At 40.6% G+C, this 17,007-nt stretch overlaps 1 protein-coding gene across 3 annotated transcripts in view; it reads right to left on the bottom strand.

The window, feature by feature from the left end:
• LOC137622371 (MAGUK p55 subfamily member 7-like) overlaps nt 1-17,007 on the bottom strand; it is a 90,983-nt gene that overhangs the window by 49,677 nt on the left and 24,299 nt on the right. For 2 of the 3 annotated variants that reach the window (XM_068352967.1, XM_068352968.1), the window contains exons 3-6: nt 10,893-11,023; nt 9,440-9,586; nt 8,807-8,938; nt 8,550-8,576 (exon numbers count right to left, since the gene is read on the bottom strand). In XM_068352967.1, coding sequence (XP_068209068.1) covers nt 8,550-8,576; nt 8,807-8,938; nt 9,440-9,586; nt 10,893-11,023 — 437 coding nt within the window. The remainder of the gene's footprint in view (nt 1-8,549; nt 8,577-8,806; nt 8,939-9,439; nt 9,587-10,892; nt 11,024-17,007) is intronic. The other variant, XM_068352969.1, reaches the window with a different exon arrangement.

The raw sequence follows: 17,007 nt of genomic DNA, 5'->3' as shown, positions 1-17,007 counted from the left end.
TCTATGGGGAGGAAGGGTGGGTCAATTAAATCATGATTATCGGGTAAGTATATTCAAAAATTTATTTTACTAATGAAAATAACATTTTTCAATATTAATCTTACCCGATAATCATGTAGCTGATTCACACCCAGGGTGGTGGGTGGAGACCAGCATACATGTTAACAAAGAAGCTAAGTATCCCGTATTTTATTTTATTAGTTATTCAAAAATAACATAAAATAAATAAGTACCTGGTAAGGAAGACGACTTGAACCATTACTCTGCCCTTATTAAGTACGTCTTCCTTACTGAGCGTAGCGGTCCTCTTAGGATGCTGAACGACTCTTAGGTGCTGAAGTATAAAGGGCTGCAACCCATACTAAAGGACCTCATCACAACCTTTAACCTCGGCGCTTCTCAAGAAAGAATTGACCACCCGCCAAATCAACAAGGATGTGGAAGGCTTCTTAGCCGACCGTACAACCCATAAAAAGTATTCAAGAGAAAGGTTAAAAGGGTTATGGGATTATGGGAATGTAGTGGCTGAGCCCCCGCCTACTACTGCATTCGTTGCTACGAATGGTCCCAGGGTGTAGCAGTTCTCGTAAAGAGACTGGACATCTTTGAGATAGAATGATGCGAACACTGACTTGCTTCTCCAATAGGTTGCATCCATAACACTCTGCAGAGAACGGTTCTGTTTGAAGGCCACTGAAGTAGCCACAGCTCTCACTTCATGTGTCCTTACCTTCAGCAAAGCAAGGTCTTCTTCCTTCAGATGAGAATGTGCTTCCCTAATCAGGAGCCTGAATAGGTAAGAAACTGAGTTCTTAGACCTTGGAAGAGAAGGCTTCTTGATATCACAACATAAGGCTTCTGATTGTCCTCGTAAAGGTTATGACCTTTTTAGATAGTACCTAAGAGCTCTAACTGGGCAAAGTACTCTCTCCAGTTCGTCCCCCACCAAGTTGGACAGGCTTGGGATCTCGAACGACTTAGGCCAAGGATGTGAAGGAAGCTCGTTTAGCAAAAAACCGAGCTGCAAGGAACATGTAGCCGTTTCAGATGTGAAAACTATGTTCCTGCTGAAGGCGTGGATCTCACTTACTCTTTTAGCTGTTGTCAAGCACACGAGGAAAAGAGTTTTTAATGTGAGGTCCTTAAAAGAGGCTGATTGGAGAGGTTCAAATCTTGATGACATAAGGAACCTTAGGACCACGTCTAGATTCCAGCCTGGAGTGGACAACCGACGTTCCTTTGAGGTCTCAAAAGACCTAAGGAGGTCCTGTAGATCTTTGTTGGTGGAAAGATCCAAGCCTGTGTGGCGGAAAACCGCTGCCAACATACTTCTGTAACCCTTAATCGTAGGAGCTGAAAGGGATCTTACGTTCCTTAGATGTAACAGGAAGTCAGCAATCTGGGTTACAGTGGTACTGGTTGAGGAAACTGCATTGGCCTTGTACCAGCTTCGGAAGACTTCCCCTTTAGACTGATAGACTCTGAGAGTGGATGTCCTCCTTGCTCTGGCAATCGCTCTGGCTGCCTCCTTCGAAAAGCCCCTAGCCCTTGAGAGTCTTTCGAAAGTCTGAAGGCAGTCAGACGAAGAGCGTGGAGGTTTGGGTGTACCTTCTTTACATGAGGTAGACGTAGAAGGTCCACTCCTAGAGGAAGAGTCCTGGGAATGTCGACCAGCCATTGCAGTACCTCTATGAACCATTCTCTCGCGGGCCAGAGCGGAGCCAACCAACGTCAGCTGTGTCCCTTTGCGAGAGGCAAACTTCTGAAGTACCCTGTTGACAATCTTGAACGGCGGGAATGCATACAGGTCGAGATGGGACCAATCCAGCAGAAAAGCATCCACGTGAACTGCTGCTGGGTCTGGAATCGGAGAACAATACAACGGGAGCCTCTAGGTTATCGAGGTAGCGAACAGATCTATGGTTGGCTGACCCCACAGGGCCCAAAGTCTGCTGCAAACATTCTTGTGAAGGGTCCACTCTGTGGGGATGACCTGACCCTTCCGGCTAAGGCGATCTGCCATGACATTCATATCGCCCTGAATGAACCTCGTTACCAGCGTGAGCTTTCGATCTTTTGACCAGATGAGGAGGTCCCTTGCGATCTAGAACAACTTCCACGAATGAGTCCCTCCCTGCTTGGAGATGTAAGCCAAGGCTGTGGTGTTGTCAGAGTCCACCTCCACCACCTTGTTAAGCTGGAGGGACTTGAAGTTTATCAAGGCCAGATGAACCGCCAACAGCTCCTTGCAATAGATGTGAAGTGTCCTTAGCTCCTGATTCCATGTTCCCGAGCATTCCTGTCCATCCAAAGTCGCACCCCAGCCCGTGTCTGATGCGTCAGAGAAGAGATGGCGGTCGGGTTTCTGAACAGCCAAAGGTAGACTTCCTTGAGAAGAAAGCTGTTCTTTCACCACGTGAGAGTAGACCTCCTCTCTTCGGAAACAGGAACTGAGACCGTCTCTAGCGTCATGTCCTTTATCCAGTGAGCCGCTAGATGATACTGAAGGGGGAGGAGGTGGCGTCTCCCTAACTCGATGAACAGGGCCAGCGATGAAAGTGTCCCTGTTAGACTCATCCACTACCTGACTGAGCATCGGTTCCTTCTCAGCATGCTCTGGATGCATTCTAGGGCTTAGTAGATCCTTGGGGCCGACGGAAAAGCCCGAAAAGCTCGACTCTGAAGATCCATACCCAGGTAGACAATGGTCTGGGATGGGACGAGCTGGGACTCCTCAAAATTGACCAGGAGGCCCAGTTCCTTGGTCAGATCCATAGTCCATCTGAGAATCTCCAGACAGCGACGACTTGTGGGAGCTCTTAAAAGCTAGTCGTCTGACGGAGCCGGACACAAGATCATGGTACTGCTGCACAGTCTGTGAACTGTCAACCATGGGGAAGCGAGGAAGTACAGCGACAACCCGAAGCTGTCTAGACTGTCTGGGTCGTACAGACAACTCCTTATCGGGTTGCTGAGGTTGCCGCACTGCGTCACAACAAGTCACTTCTGCTGGTTGTTGAACGTCTTCCCAGTGACACACTGACTCCGTAAACAAAAAAATCCTCTAACAAGGACTAAGCTTGGACTGCATGTCTTGCAACAAAGCTCAAGGTCTATGGGAACAGGTGTGGTAACAGACGGGGTTAGCGACTGAAGTGGAACCATTACCCTCCTGGAAGCATGTTATGCTTAAATAAAAGTCCATAGGAGGCTAAGCAGCTAAAGGCTCCTCTCCAAATGACAGAGTCCTCAAGGGAATATCAGAAGGAGGGAGAATAGCACTTTCTCATCTACAGGAACCATATCCGAGAAAAGCTAAGTTCTCTCAGTGAGGGTTTCACTGGTGCAAAAGCAGCAGACTAGAAGGCAACGTTATGAAACTGCTTGACAGTCTAGTGAGTTGGCAACAACCAAAGATGTGTGACTGAGGAGCATGCGGTAAGGTATGCAGAGCATGCTGTATGCAGAGCATGCTGTATGTAGAGCATGCTGTAAGGTAAGCAGAGCATGTTGCATGGCGTGCGGCTTATGCTGCATGGGAAGAGGCTCATGCTGCATGGGATGAGGCTCATGCTGCATGGTATGAGGCTCATGCTGCATGGGATGAGGCTCATGCTGCAAGGGATGAGGCTCATGCCGCATGCGTTGAGGAGGATGCCGCATAGTATGAGGCTCCTGCCTCATGGGTTGAGGCGGTTGCCGCATAGCATGAGGCTCCTGCCTCATGGTTTGAGGAGGATGCTGCATAGCATGAGGCTCCTCATAGCATGAGACTCCTGCCCCATGGGTTGAGGAGGATGCCGCATAGCATGAGGCTCCTGCCTCATGGGTTGAGGAGGATGCCGCATAGCATGAGGCTCCTGCCTCATGGGTAGAGGAGGTTGCCGCATAGCATGAGGCTCCTGCCTCATGGGTAGAGGAGGATGCCGCATAGCATGAGGCTCCTCATAGCATGAGGTCCCTGCCTCAAGGGTTGAGGAGGATGCCGCATAGCATGAGGCTCCTCATAGCATGAGGCTCCTGCCTCATGGGTTGAGGAGGATGCCGCATAGCCTGAGGCTGCTGCCTCAAGGATGGTGGAGGTTGCTGCAACGCATGAGGCTGCTGCCTCAAGGATGGAGGAGGTTGCCGCAACGCATGAGGCTCCTGCCTCAAGGGAAGAGGAGGTGAGTTGAGGCTCTTACCTCAAGAGTTGAGGTTCTTGCCTCAAGAGTTGAGGCTCTTGCCTCAAGAGTTGAGGCTCTTGCCTCAAGAGTTGAGGTTCTTGCCTCAAGAGTTGAGGCTCTTGCCTCAAGAGTTGAGGCTCTTGCCTCAAGAGTTGAGGCTCTTGCCTCAAGAGTTGAGGCTCCTGCCTCAAGGGTTGAGGAGGTTGCCGCAACGCATGAGGCTCCTGCCTCAAGGGAAGAGGAGGTGAGTTGAGGCTCTTGCCTCAAGAGTTGAGGCTCTTGCCTCAAGAGTTGAGGCTCTTGCCTCAAGAGTTGAGGTTCTTGCCTCAAGAGTTGAGGCTCTTGCCTCAAGAGTTGAGGCTCCTGCCTCAAGAGTTGAGGCTCCTGCCTCAAGAGTTGAGGCTCCTGCCTCAAGGGTTGAGGAGGTTGCCGCATAGCAAGAGGCTCCTGCCTCAAGGAAAGTGGAGGTTGCTGCATAGCGCTGGTACCTGGCAACTCCCAATGCGGCAGCTCACGCATGGAGGCAGGAGGAGCCTCAACATCATACGTCTGGCAGGGTGGACTGCGCAGAGGTGGAGGAGCGCTCGCAGGAGGAGGTGTGTTAACCTTCTCTGCCTGAAACTCCTGCCTCAACACTGCAAGCTGAGACTGCATTGTCTGCAGCATAGACCACTAGAGTCTAAGAAAGACAACAACAAACGGAGCTACTGTCCGTTGAGACTGAGGGTCTAAAACAGCTGGTGCGGCAACAGACGGAGTTACTGCCTGTTGCGGTACCACCTTGCCTCTCTGGGAGGTGTGCAGTTGTCGTACTGCAGCAAGTCCGAACTGACCCAGAGCTAATGGCTCCACCTAGGAGTTGGACTTGCGCGGAAGGGACCGACTTGCACTTAAAAGCTGCAAGATTTGGTCCATGGTTTCTGCGAGAAACCTCTTCCACAGACGAGGAATAAATGGGCTCTCTCGTCTTTGTGTGGGTGGGGTGATCACGTCGGCTACGTGAGTTGGTTACACCCGAAACCACGGAGGGAAACGTCTGTTCGTCGATCAAGGCCTGATGAACCCATAAGTCCTTCGACGTTACTTCTCCCCTGGCTTGGGAGCTTGTAAGAGGTCCCAGACTAGGCGAACAACTGGCACGAACAGACGAACCCTCGAACGCAACACTGTAACACTTTGCGCTTATCACTTTATCACTTTTGATTTTCTGTTTGCACTTATTTCACTGAACTCGAAACTTTAACTGATTTCTACCTGAAACACACAATCCTATCCTTCATTAAAAGGTAGTAATTGCGAAAAACAGTATTACAATGCAACAGAAAAACATAATGAAAGATAAATAATTCAGTGGCTGGAAAAGAGACTAAACTAGATCAAATAAACTACGTTTAAAATCTCTCACCGCATAAAGCCTGGGAACAAGAATAAAACTCTAGAAACGTTTACCTTCTTCCCCTAAAGAGACTAGGGAGAAGAGCAAAAACGATAACAACGTTACCCGCTTGAACGAAACGTTTATCCTCCTCTCTCTCCCTCCGTTTCTATCTCTCTCTCTCTCTCTCTTGACTTAGAACCTGAGAGATGAGCCCAATTATATATATCGTTAAAACATATTATTGTTAAAGGAAAAAACTGAAAGATTTCCCAAATAAAAAGTTCCTTTATTAGAATTAAAACCATTTAAGCTAAGAAAGAATGAACAAAACGCTAGAATCGGTTTACTCTTACTGCAACGTGACACCGTGAATACTCTCTCTCTATCGTAACGATAGAGCGCAAGTTGAACGTTCTGAACGTCAACAACTGCAGAGACAAAACAAAACGTTAGTTCAACTTTGAAAACAGTACGAGACTATCAAAGAAATTCTTTCAAAAACATTAAAATAGCATAATATGTTAACAGGTAAAAACGAAATGACGGGCTCAATGTTAATTAACTTCGGTTCCAAGAAAAGACCGCCTACTATTAGGAAAGGTCGAATATAAACAAATATAAAAATTAATTTTAATAAGTTTATAATAAAAGGAAGTTAATCGAAGAGGCCTATAAAAGGCGGAGAGATATAAAATAAATCTATAACTTTTGTTAAGCAAAATTAAGAAAGAGAGTCTATACTCTCTTCGACACCAACACTTCCGTCTAAGGGAAGGGTCGGCCATTAAAAGTGAAAGAGAGTTCATACTCTCTTCGTCACCAAAATTAAATCAAAAATTAAATCAAATTAATTTCAAAAATTTGCTAAGCTAATGATAAAGCTTCCTGAATAGCGAAGGCTAAACTCTAGAGCAAATACATCACCAAATCGTGAGCAATAACTCCAGAATCAACAGCGTATCCATGTAGGTCTAGCCGGAGGCACGACAGAGGAAAAATTGAGGTGGTGTTGACAAGAAGTACTGGAGTACCTGACCACAGATGGCGCTGTTGTGTTCACCCCCACCTGTATAGCGATCGCTGGCGTATCCCGACCGTAGATTTCTGTCGGCAACAGAGTTGACAGCTACATGATTATCGGGTAAGATTAATATTGAAAATTATAATTTGGTTTTATGAAAGGCATTGGAGCGTGTGATGCCCTTCTTATAATTTCCAATGTTGTACAGAAATCCTTTGATTATGGTCAGGAAGTTCGTATGATTGCCCTTGATTTTAATGCTGCCTTTGATCATCTTAATCATGAGCCCAATGTTTTTAAACTCAACTAATTGGGAGTAGGTGGGTCTTTACTTAGCATCATTATTGAATTTTCAAGTAATAGGTTATAAAAAGTAGTTGTTGATGGGCACCACAGTACAGTAAGTATACAAATGTAATATTATTATTAGGTAAGCTACAACTCTAGTTGGAAAAGCAGGATGCTATAAACTTAAGGGCTCCAACAGGGAAAATATTCCTGTGAGAAAAGGAAATAAGGTAATGAATATACTATATGAGAGGTGACGAAAAAAGATTATTAAATATCTTTAGATCAGCAACAACGATAAAAAAGATGCTATATATAAAATATGAAGAGAGAATCATATCAACCTGTTCAATATAAAAACATATCGTTGCAAGTTTGAACTTAAGAAGTTCCATCGATTCAGCCGAATTAGGAAGATCATTCCATAATCTGATCTTAGCTTGAATAAAACCTATTTGGGAAAGCCCTCAGTCTCTAGTTACATACAGTTAGCCCGCACTTTATGCGAGTTTACACTTAGCGACTACGTACTGCGGTGTTACATACAGTACTGTACAATGGCTTTACCATGTCCAGTACAGTGTACACGTATGCACATGTACTGTACACTTACTGATTTCATTACAAACTATTTATACTGTAAGAGAAACTAAGTAAAACCAATATTAGGCAGTACTTAATGTGTTAATTATCCAAGCATAGGCAATGGGCAGCGAGTTGTTAGGTCAGGTTATGAGTTATCCCACCCTAGGGCACCAAAGATACAAGAATTTGTGCTTTTCGGGCCTGTTTCTGTTACCTAACCCTTGCGAAGAGTGGGGCCTGACTGTATACTATTCAGAAAGATCTCATGGAATTTGGGTCAAAGGGCTACAGCCTCTACTAGAGAATCAATTTAGCATTTACACCTTCTGTGTACTTCTTGAAAGGAAACAGCTTCTTTGCCATCCTGGTAACAACAGAGAGAATCGGATGACTATGTCCTTAAGAGGGTGGCAAGTTCCTCTTAATCAGTAACAGAGGTTTATCAATTCTGGTCCCAGATGTGGAAATCTCACACTAAGAATGATAGCACTACATATTATACAAGCATCCCGAGCCTGCTATCCCCGCGTACGTCCCAAACATAATGTCAAATAGTTCTGATGGTGTCACAGCTAAGATTATCCTCCAATTTATAAACTTCCTCATGAGAAGTAAGATTAAAATACCTGTGGTGCAGTAATCAACTAATTAACTCACACCCAATCATTAAGTTTGCTTGACCTATTCAGTCAGACAGCAATTACCTAAGTGACCTAGTCCAGGTAACACCAACTAAAAGTCAATATTACTTCCCACCCTTAGTGTGCTGGGGCAGGCCTTCCGCATTAAGGAATGTGATTAATATCTAACATACCAGTATATCTAGGGTACTATTTGTTAACAGGATATGCCTCCACACATAAGATTAATTATTTTTCCTAATGGAGGATACCAGATAACCTTGCAGTGGAAAAAATATGGTGTAGCCTACTTGCAATACCATTAAAAGCTACTGTACATATTTCTCTTGTATTTCTCCTCAATACAGTACTGTATGTGATAACTAAAATAGCGACAAATATTAATGCTAACATATCAGACTTCTGCTGTAAATATGTAACAAGAGATTTACAGTTCAAAATTTAAAAATAATCAGTTGTATGTTACTTACCACAATTGGTTCAGTGCCTTTTCCTTCCTATGGTTAGCAGTGGAGGAACAATTTCATGTAATTTTTACTTTTAATGCATAGAAAAAAATAAATTTTGACTGAAATTTCATAAAGAGTTCCATGACTATTCCTAAACACTTCTCGGTTTTTAAAAGTCCGCCACTTTTCATGTTAAAGGATTTTCTAATATACAACAAGATTTTCAAGATGTCTGAAGTGATAGGAAACGCCAGTTTGCAAAACAGTCTCGTACGTACCATGGGCTCGTTACTTTTCACGAGTTGCACAATCTTTACAGTTTCTTCATCTTCGTCTACCTCAACAGGAATTTCCGGCAAGTGAGGAACAAAATCTTTGGCTGCAATGCTATCGTGAGCTTGCAGAATTCCCTGAGAAAAAAATCATTAAGCATAAATATTTCCAACATGCATCAATCATAAATCTAACTTAATGACAAGAATATAATTTTTAATGACAAGGATATAATTTTCATTGACATGGATATATCTTTTTTAAATACTTTTAACTTGCTGTTGAACGTACTATGACAATGATACCTGGAATATCCTGCTTTACATATTCAATGTCATTTTCAGTCTCCACTATAGCTCAAGAACAAAACTACATTTAACAAAATGATGACAAGGATATAATTTCTTAAAAAATACTTTTAATTTAACTCACTGATAAAAAAACACTTTTGGTAAATTTTAAGCATTTTAAATTTTCCAGTAAAGTTTACACAATGCTGTGAAACATACAAATTTGAGAATCTGCAGCGAAAGGGTTCAGAATAAAATTCCGAGGTTATTCCAAGCACTTATGTATAGCACAACCCGAGACCTAGGCAACGGATCATATTCGATAATGTGGCATGAACCATATCTCACCTGAATATGCGGTGATTGTAAGATAGCAAAGAGTTCAATGGCGTCGCCAGATGGGATAGTGCGATAGTGGATCTCCCGCATGATTGAAATGCCGATGTCTTCTGCATTCGATAACAGTGGCTGGCAAACTTTCTTGGTGCGGTTGATCTGAAACGAAAATAAAACAGTCAGAAATGGTTTTACATGAAAAGTACGAGAGCTTACAGTACAATCCAATCATGCATAACTTCCAGATTGACTATTGGATGCTCATAAACTTTGTAGTTGTAGACAATTTTCAAGCTCACTTTCAAACTATAGTAGTTGAGAGAGAGAGAGAGAGAGAGAGAGAGAGAGAGAGAGAGAGAGAGAGAGAGAGAGAGAGAGAGAGAGAGAGAGAGAGAGAGATACAAGGATTTTGGATGTCTCAAAGACTTTCAAGTCCATCCGCGGAGACTCCATTTGCTCTTTCGTAGAGTGATTTAGTTTAAGCATTTAGAGTGTTCTTGTGATCTTGTCTAACTTATTCTTGAACTAATTTACCAAGTTACTGTTTACTAAATCTGCTGGAAGTCTATTCCAAGTATTTGCGATTTTGTATGTAAAGAAATTGTTACATTGAGTGGTGTTGTATCTTTTCAATTCCTGTTTATTTTTGTTACCTCTGGACACGAGAGAGAGAGAGAGAGAGAGAGAGAGAGAGAGAGAGAGAGAGAGAGAGAGAGAGAGAGAGAGAGAGAGAGAGAGAGAGAGAGAGAGAGAGAGAGAGAGATTTGTCAAATGTTTAATTCTAAATTTTATCTTATTTTCAATTAAGAGAGAGAGAGAGAGAGAGAGAGAGAGAGAGAGAGAGAGAGAGAGAGAGAGAGAGAAAAATTACTTGTCCACATTCACTACATGTCATTAACTACATCGTTAATGAAGTCAACAAAAATTAGCCATTACAGTTCTGCTGAAGAGCTTCCCTATTTTAAACAACAAAAGGTTTGTACAGTGTACAGTATATGCACAAGAACAAATGAGATACTAAGAAAGAAGAAACACACACTGAATTAATCAATCCAGCTTGTAACAATAGAAGATAATCACTGCTTTACATATCAATCATTCCACAGACCCATGCAAAAAAAGATAAGCCCAGACTGCAGCAAAGTACATGTGGAATTAGTCACAGTATAGACAGCAACTCTCAAAATATCAGCCCTTTTGTATATGGGACTTCAGTGACACATGCAAAAACTATACCGGCATAACTAAGTCACTTATGCAATTGCTAAAATGAATAAAGTAAAATATCATTCGCTAATTTCTAGGTTATCAAGGAAGATATAAGGTCATACAGTACCTTGTACAACCTTAGGAATAAACACATTATAAAATTGGATAAGAAGGTGGAATTTAGTGGCATGGACACGTAGGAATACCAGTATGACTCTTTTACAAATAAAGCGTACACTCGAGCAATTCAACTCACTTTATTATGTACATGGACAAGAGCTTGCAACTCCCTTGACTTGAGCAAGTCTGCAAGGAACCCAAAATCCTCCTCATCGCTGTCCAGCTGTATCCGGGCTTTTTCAAGGGAGGACAGCAAGCCACCCAGAGCTGGAAAAAAATTTGAACATTGTTCACTTCAAATTACATAAGGAAGATAGAATCCCTTTGAAAAAGATTTGGACATTCCATTAGATCAAGAAACTAATGTCGTTTATACCGTAATACTACAACTACTCCATGAAAACTAATTTTCTATACAATATTTAATAAAAAAACATTGAAAAAAATACATTCACCATTCTACATAAATGAAATTATCAAGACATTCAACACTTTTAAATGGACAAAATTTAGCTATGAATGTAAACATCATAAAATAAAGATCAGAATTTTAAACTTCACAAAAAAAACCCAAAGGCTTTTATTCTAGCGCACTATGACCTAATAGATGAGTTCACAACTAAAATTCAAGATGACAATGTTCTAATTATAGATGAGTGGATATGGTTTTTTTTTATTAATAAATATCATCCTCAAGTTGTTCACATGAAACTATTTATTATAAAACTCCATACTTCCATAAAACAAAATTCAGTCATACCTATTTGTCAAAATTAAGAAGGATAGAAGCTCGGCTGAATATGACCAATATCTATTTGCTCTTCCAATATTCAGGCCTCTATAATTTTCCTAATTTGTGCCATTTATTACTCAGTTTCATTCATCTCTTTCCTCATTGCTATTCATAAATTCTTAGTTTGTAGCAATATACACTCCAAAATCAAACCATTGTTCACTAAGTCTTAAGTAGTCCGATAGTCTTTGTACCATGGTTTTCCAAGTCTTGGGTTGGAGATCTCTTGCTTGAGGGTACACTCAGGCACTCTATTCTATCGTTTCTAGTCTTCCTTGTTAATTTGAAATTTTTATCCTCTTATTTTTTTTTGAAGATTTTATATTTTATATATGAGATTTATTTTTAATGTTATTATTGTTCTTAAACTTCGATTGTAGTTTTTCCTTATTTCCTTTTCTTTGCGGCAACTAAAGATACTAACGAGTTTGAGCGGGACTCAACCCCAGTCTGGCGTTCACCAGTCAGGGATGTTACCACATTGGTCACCACAACCCATTAAAAATCCCTCCACATCATATTCTACAGCATTCAAGGTCAATCTATCATTATTCAAGACAAGGCTGAAAATGCATGAGTTAAGAAATACATTATGCAATATGAATTAACACAAGAGAATTTAGTAAATCCAGACATGCCTTTTTAATCATAGCCTAAAATCCACTATAGCTCTTAAAAAATGGATCATTAAAATCAAACATCAAATCAGATGCTACAACTACATGTAGAAAATAAAATTTTACTTCAAATACTTCAAATAAAATCCCAAATTTTGAATCTTTAAGTGGCCCCAAGACAATCCCAATTTTTATTCAATATCTAGTATTGAAAATAAAATATTGTATTATTTAAGGTGGTTTCCTTTGCAATATTTAAAGAAATAATCTTAAATGTGAAAAAACAAATTTCAAACTTAATTCATATTTTTTGTAGCCATACAAACTTGAGTTCTTTTAAATAAGGATCTCTCTTCAGCATTGCTGGGATGGATATCGAATTGTTTACAGGGTGGCTTTATAACGAAAGATGGCACAAAGTGAGCGGGGCAGGTGGCGTGAGGAGGGAGCTCCGCCCACCTGCTTGTCACAAAATAGCCACTTTAGTCCTTGGCCTTAGGACTGCAAGGAGTGATTAAGGTGGGACATTTAATTTCAAGGACACAGGTTTGTATAGAGCAAAATCAGAAATTTTTAAAGTAATTTCAGGAAAGCTGGATATGGCCATTAAAACTTTAATGAGGAGGTGGTAGTTACTCCCAAGAGGCAAGGAAGCCACACCTACCTGACAGGCCACTGAGCGCTCTCTTTGACCTTCAGGCTAGGACTTGTGGGGTGGTTGAGGAAAGACGTATTGTATAACTAAGAAGTATAACTTAAAGGACTCCGGTTTTTAGATTTATCAAAAATACAACTTTTTAAAATTGTGATTTGTTCCTACACAAATACAAACCCTTGTCCTCCCGTTCTCCTGCACCCTACCAATGAAAAAGACCTTCACACCAAGCTAACAACTATTCGACCAACCTCAAAGGATGAGAGCTGATACTCCCTCCAGAAGAGGGAATAGACGCTTCCTAAGGACATTCCTCCTGCATCATAGGAATGATAAAGGTAAGAACAATACTCAACCTTACTTGGCCTACAGATCCACCTCACCAAACTCCTAACAAATGGTCAGCGACTGAAATCTGTCAGTCCCTCACAAAGGAGAACAACACACACTAGAATTCTCAATGCACTTAACGAGAGGACTCCTACGCAATTACTGTACTACTGCCGCTACTTTCTTCTAAGTAGTGTCTGAAGAAAATTAAAGGAGGGGAAAGGAGTTGGTGGAGGAGCTAAATGAGAGAGTAAACACACTTTTTGACAACACTTCTTGCAAGCGACCACAAGTGGTTCAATGGTTCCAATTAATCAGAAACCGTAGCTCTTTCTCTCTCAGTTTCCCGATGCGAGTACAAGGAAAAGTTACCACTGAACACCAATCCCTGTTGTTGTTAATGGGCACCATAGTGAGTATAGGAATATGATGTCTGGTGTTCCTCAGGGTAGTGTTCTTGGCCCATTACTTTTCATAATATACAAACATGGAATGTGTTTGGCCTAGAATTCAAGCTTGTTACATATGCAGATAATGCTACTCTCTCTACATCAATTCCATCTCCTGAATGTAGATCTTTGGGTTGCTGAATCCCTTAATGGAGATCTAGCTAAAATTAGTGCATGGTGCAAATTATGGGACATGAAGTTGAATCCTAACTAAATTTAAAGTATGATTGTATATAGGTCAAGGACAGTGGCTCCATAGCATCCAGATCTCAGCATTGGTAAAGTTTCTTACACTCTGTATGACTCAAATGTTTAGGTGTGATTCTCGACACCAAATTTATTTCTGAGAAACACATTAGGCGTGTCTCTTCTTCAAACACTCATAAAATAGGCTTATTGAGAAAATCTTGAAAAATTTTCAGTCATCAATCTATTCTGAACAAGTTTTAATTATTTCATTCTACCTTGTTTCGAGTATTGTTCCCGTCTGGTCTTCAGTTGCTGATTCTTATCTTAATTTGTTGGACAAGAACTTTGGTATTGTAAAATTCTTATTCCTGATATAAATACTAATCTACGGCACCCTCGCTCAATTAGTTTATCAAGCATATTGCATACGATTTTTCATAATTCTGAACATCCTTTGCATTCAGATCTTCCCGGACAGTACCATCCTGTTCAAAACACAAGATATGCAGTCAATTCTTATAGTCATGCCTTTTCCATCATGAGGCTCAATAATACACAGCATTCTAAACGTTTCATTCCAGCTGTAATCAAGTTATGGAATGATCTTCCTAATCAGGTAGCTGAATTGGTTGAACTTCAAACGTTCAAACTTGTAGCAAATGTTTTATGTTGAAAAGGCTCTCATAAGTCTCTTTTGTAGTATATATAGGAGAGATCTGACTTGATATTATTACTGTTCTGTAAATATTTTATTTTCATCATTCAATACTTCTCATATAGATTACTTATTTCCTTTCCTTACTGGGCTATTTTCCCCTGTTGGAGCCATTGGGCTTATAGCATCCTGCTTTTCTAACTAGGATTGTAGCTTAACTAGTAATAATACATGTAATAATAATTCATCCATTGCTTGGCTATGAGATCACTCTCTCATCAAATCAAAATGCTCAGATCATAAAAAGAACAATGAGTAGTTTCTATTTCATCCTGGAAAGACTTCAAAGAGGCCATTCCAAGCTGCCCAGGCATAAACACTCGGGTGGAGGCTTGCGTTAACATCTGAGGAATGAAAAAACTTTTTTGGAAAGACTGAAGACTTGTATGTACTACAGATCCCTTGAAACATTAATAAAACATAAGAGCTTTCTCTTTGAAGGCCGAGTATGGACCAGCTTAATATGGCCTGCTAAGTACCGGTTCAACTAAGAGGAGTATGTGAATCATCCTGTTATAATTTGTGAAGAGCCAACAAGAAACGACCAGAGAAGGCCGCACAAGACTTCAAGCGCAAAAACACAGAATTTTTTTACCTATGTTGAAAACCCAAAGTCAGACCCTGGATGGTAGGTATGGAATGAAGTTGAATGGATGATGCAAAGCATGACACTCCATACTGACAGCGGCGGACATACCTCTGACGTTCCACTTACAAGAGGGTGTTCAAAAAATAGAAACCATTTGTCATAAAGGAATAGAAGAGATTTAAGAGTCGAGAAAGCATGAAAAGACGTCTGTGGCCAAAGACAAAAGTGTATACAGGTTTTCTGTGACAGGCAAGTTGGCAGGACTTCCCCCTTATACACCACTTGTTAACCAACTATTGTACCTTTTTAATGATTTAATGTCAGTTCCAGTCTTACTATTCTACTTCAGAATTCTCCTACTGCACTGTAATTGTTTCCTCTTGGTAAGGGTAGAAGAGACTCTTTAGCTATGGTAAGCAGCTTTCCTAGGAGAAGGACACTCCAAAATCAAACAATTGTTCTCTAGTGTTGGGTAGTGCCATAGCCTCTGCATCATGGTCTTCCACTGTCTTGGGTTAGAGTTCTCTTGCTTGAGGGTACACTTGGGCACACTATTCTATCTCATTTCTCTTCCATTTGTTTTGTTAAAGTTTTCATAGTTTATATAGGAAATATTTATTTAATGTCATTGTTAGAATATATTATTTTTCGTTGTTTCCTTTCCTCACTGGGCTATTTTCCTTGTCGGGGCCCCTGGCCTTATAGCATCTTTCTTTTCCAATTATGGTTGTTGCTTAGCAATTAATAATAATAATAATACTGAAGACATCCCTATTCTGAAAGATAAAAGGTTTGTCTATGCAAAGGAACAAAATTTGACTGCATAGGAATACTGTACCCTTATCAAGCTATTAACTCTTAAACCAACAACAACTCACAATAAATCATACAGTTGGCCGCAATAAAACCTTATTTAGTAAGTTAGGAATATAACTCTGAAAGCACACAGGAAAATGCAATCATAAGATATATTTAAAAACACCAAAACTATATAACAATAAAGGCAAACATATTTACTTGATTATATCCTAAAATTCTAAATACAGTAATGTACAGATAAAATTTTTAAAATATTAAACAAGGTCAGTACTGTATCACATACTTTTGAATAAAAATATTAGCATTGCAGTAACCAGTCACTCATGTTTGGTAAGGCAAGCAATGTATTTCAAATAACTATAATACAAGATACAGAAAATAACTTTTTAAGGACTTAAGTATAAAATGTCACATATTTTAACAGTATTGAGTATTTTTCCTAACTATACAAACCTCAATCCTATATTAGAAGTATGTCTTTATCAATTAGAAGTATGTCTTTATCAAAGAAAGAAAGACTGTTTAAACATTTAATGAGGTAGTAATAGATGTTGGCAGGTGAAGGTCAGGCCCTGCCTACTCACCAGGCAGAGCAACCATCACTTTGATCTTGGCATAGAACTTGTTGGGCAGTCGAGCCAGGCAGCGTAACTTGAAGAATTACAATTTGAGGTAGTAGGTTGGCCAGGGCACCAGACACCCTTTGAGATACTCCTGCTAGTGTTATTGGATCCTTTGACTGGCCAGACAGTACTACAATGGATCCTTCTCTCTGGTTACGGTTCATTTTCCCTTTGCCTACACATATACTGAATAGTCTGACTTATTGTTTTCACATTCTCCTCTGTCCTCATACACCTGACAACACCAAGATTACCAAACAATTCTTCTTTGCTAAAGGGGTTAACTCTTGTAATGTAAATGTTCAGTGGCTACTATCCTCTTGGTAAGGGTAGAAGAAACTCTTTAGCTATGGCAAGTAGCTCTTCTAGGATAAGGACACTCCAAAATCAAACTATTGTTCTCTAGTCTTGGGTAGTGCCATAGCCTCTTATACTGTACCATGGTCTTCCACTGTCTTAGGTTAGAGTTCTC

The sequence above is a fragment of the Palaemon carinicauda genome, chromosome 29, assembly GCF_036898095.1.
Source record: "Palaemon carinicauda isolate YSFRI2023 chromosome 29, ASM3689809v2, whole genome shotgun sequence".
NCBI classification, from domain to species: domain Eukaryota; kingdom Metazoa; phylum Arthropoda; class Malacostraca; order Decapoda; family Palaemonidae; genus Palaemon; species Palaemon carinicauda.
This window is presented reverse-complemented; position numbering and strand designations above follow the sequence as displayed.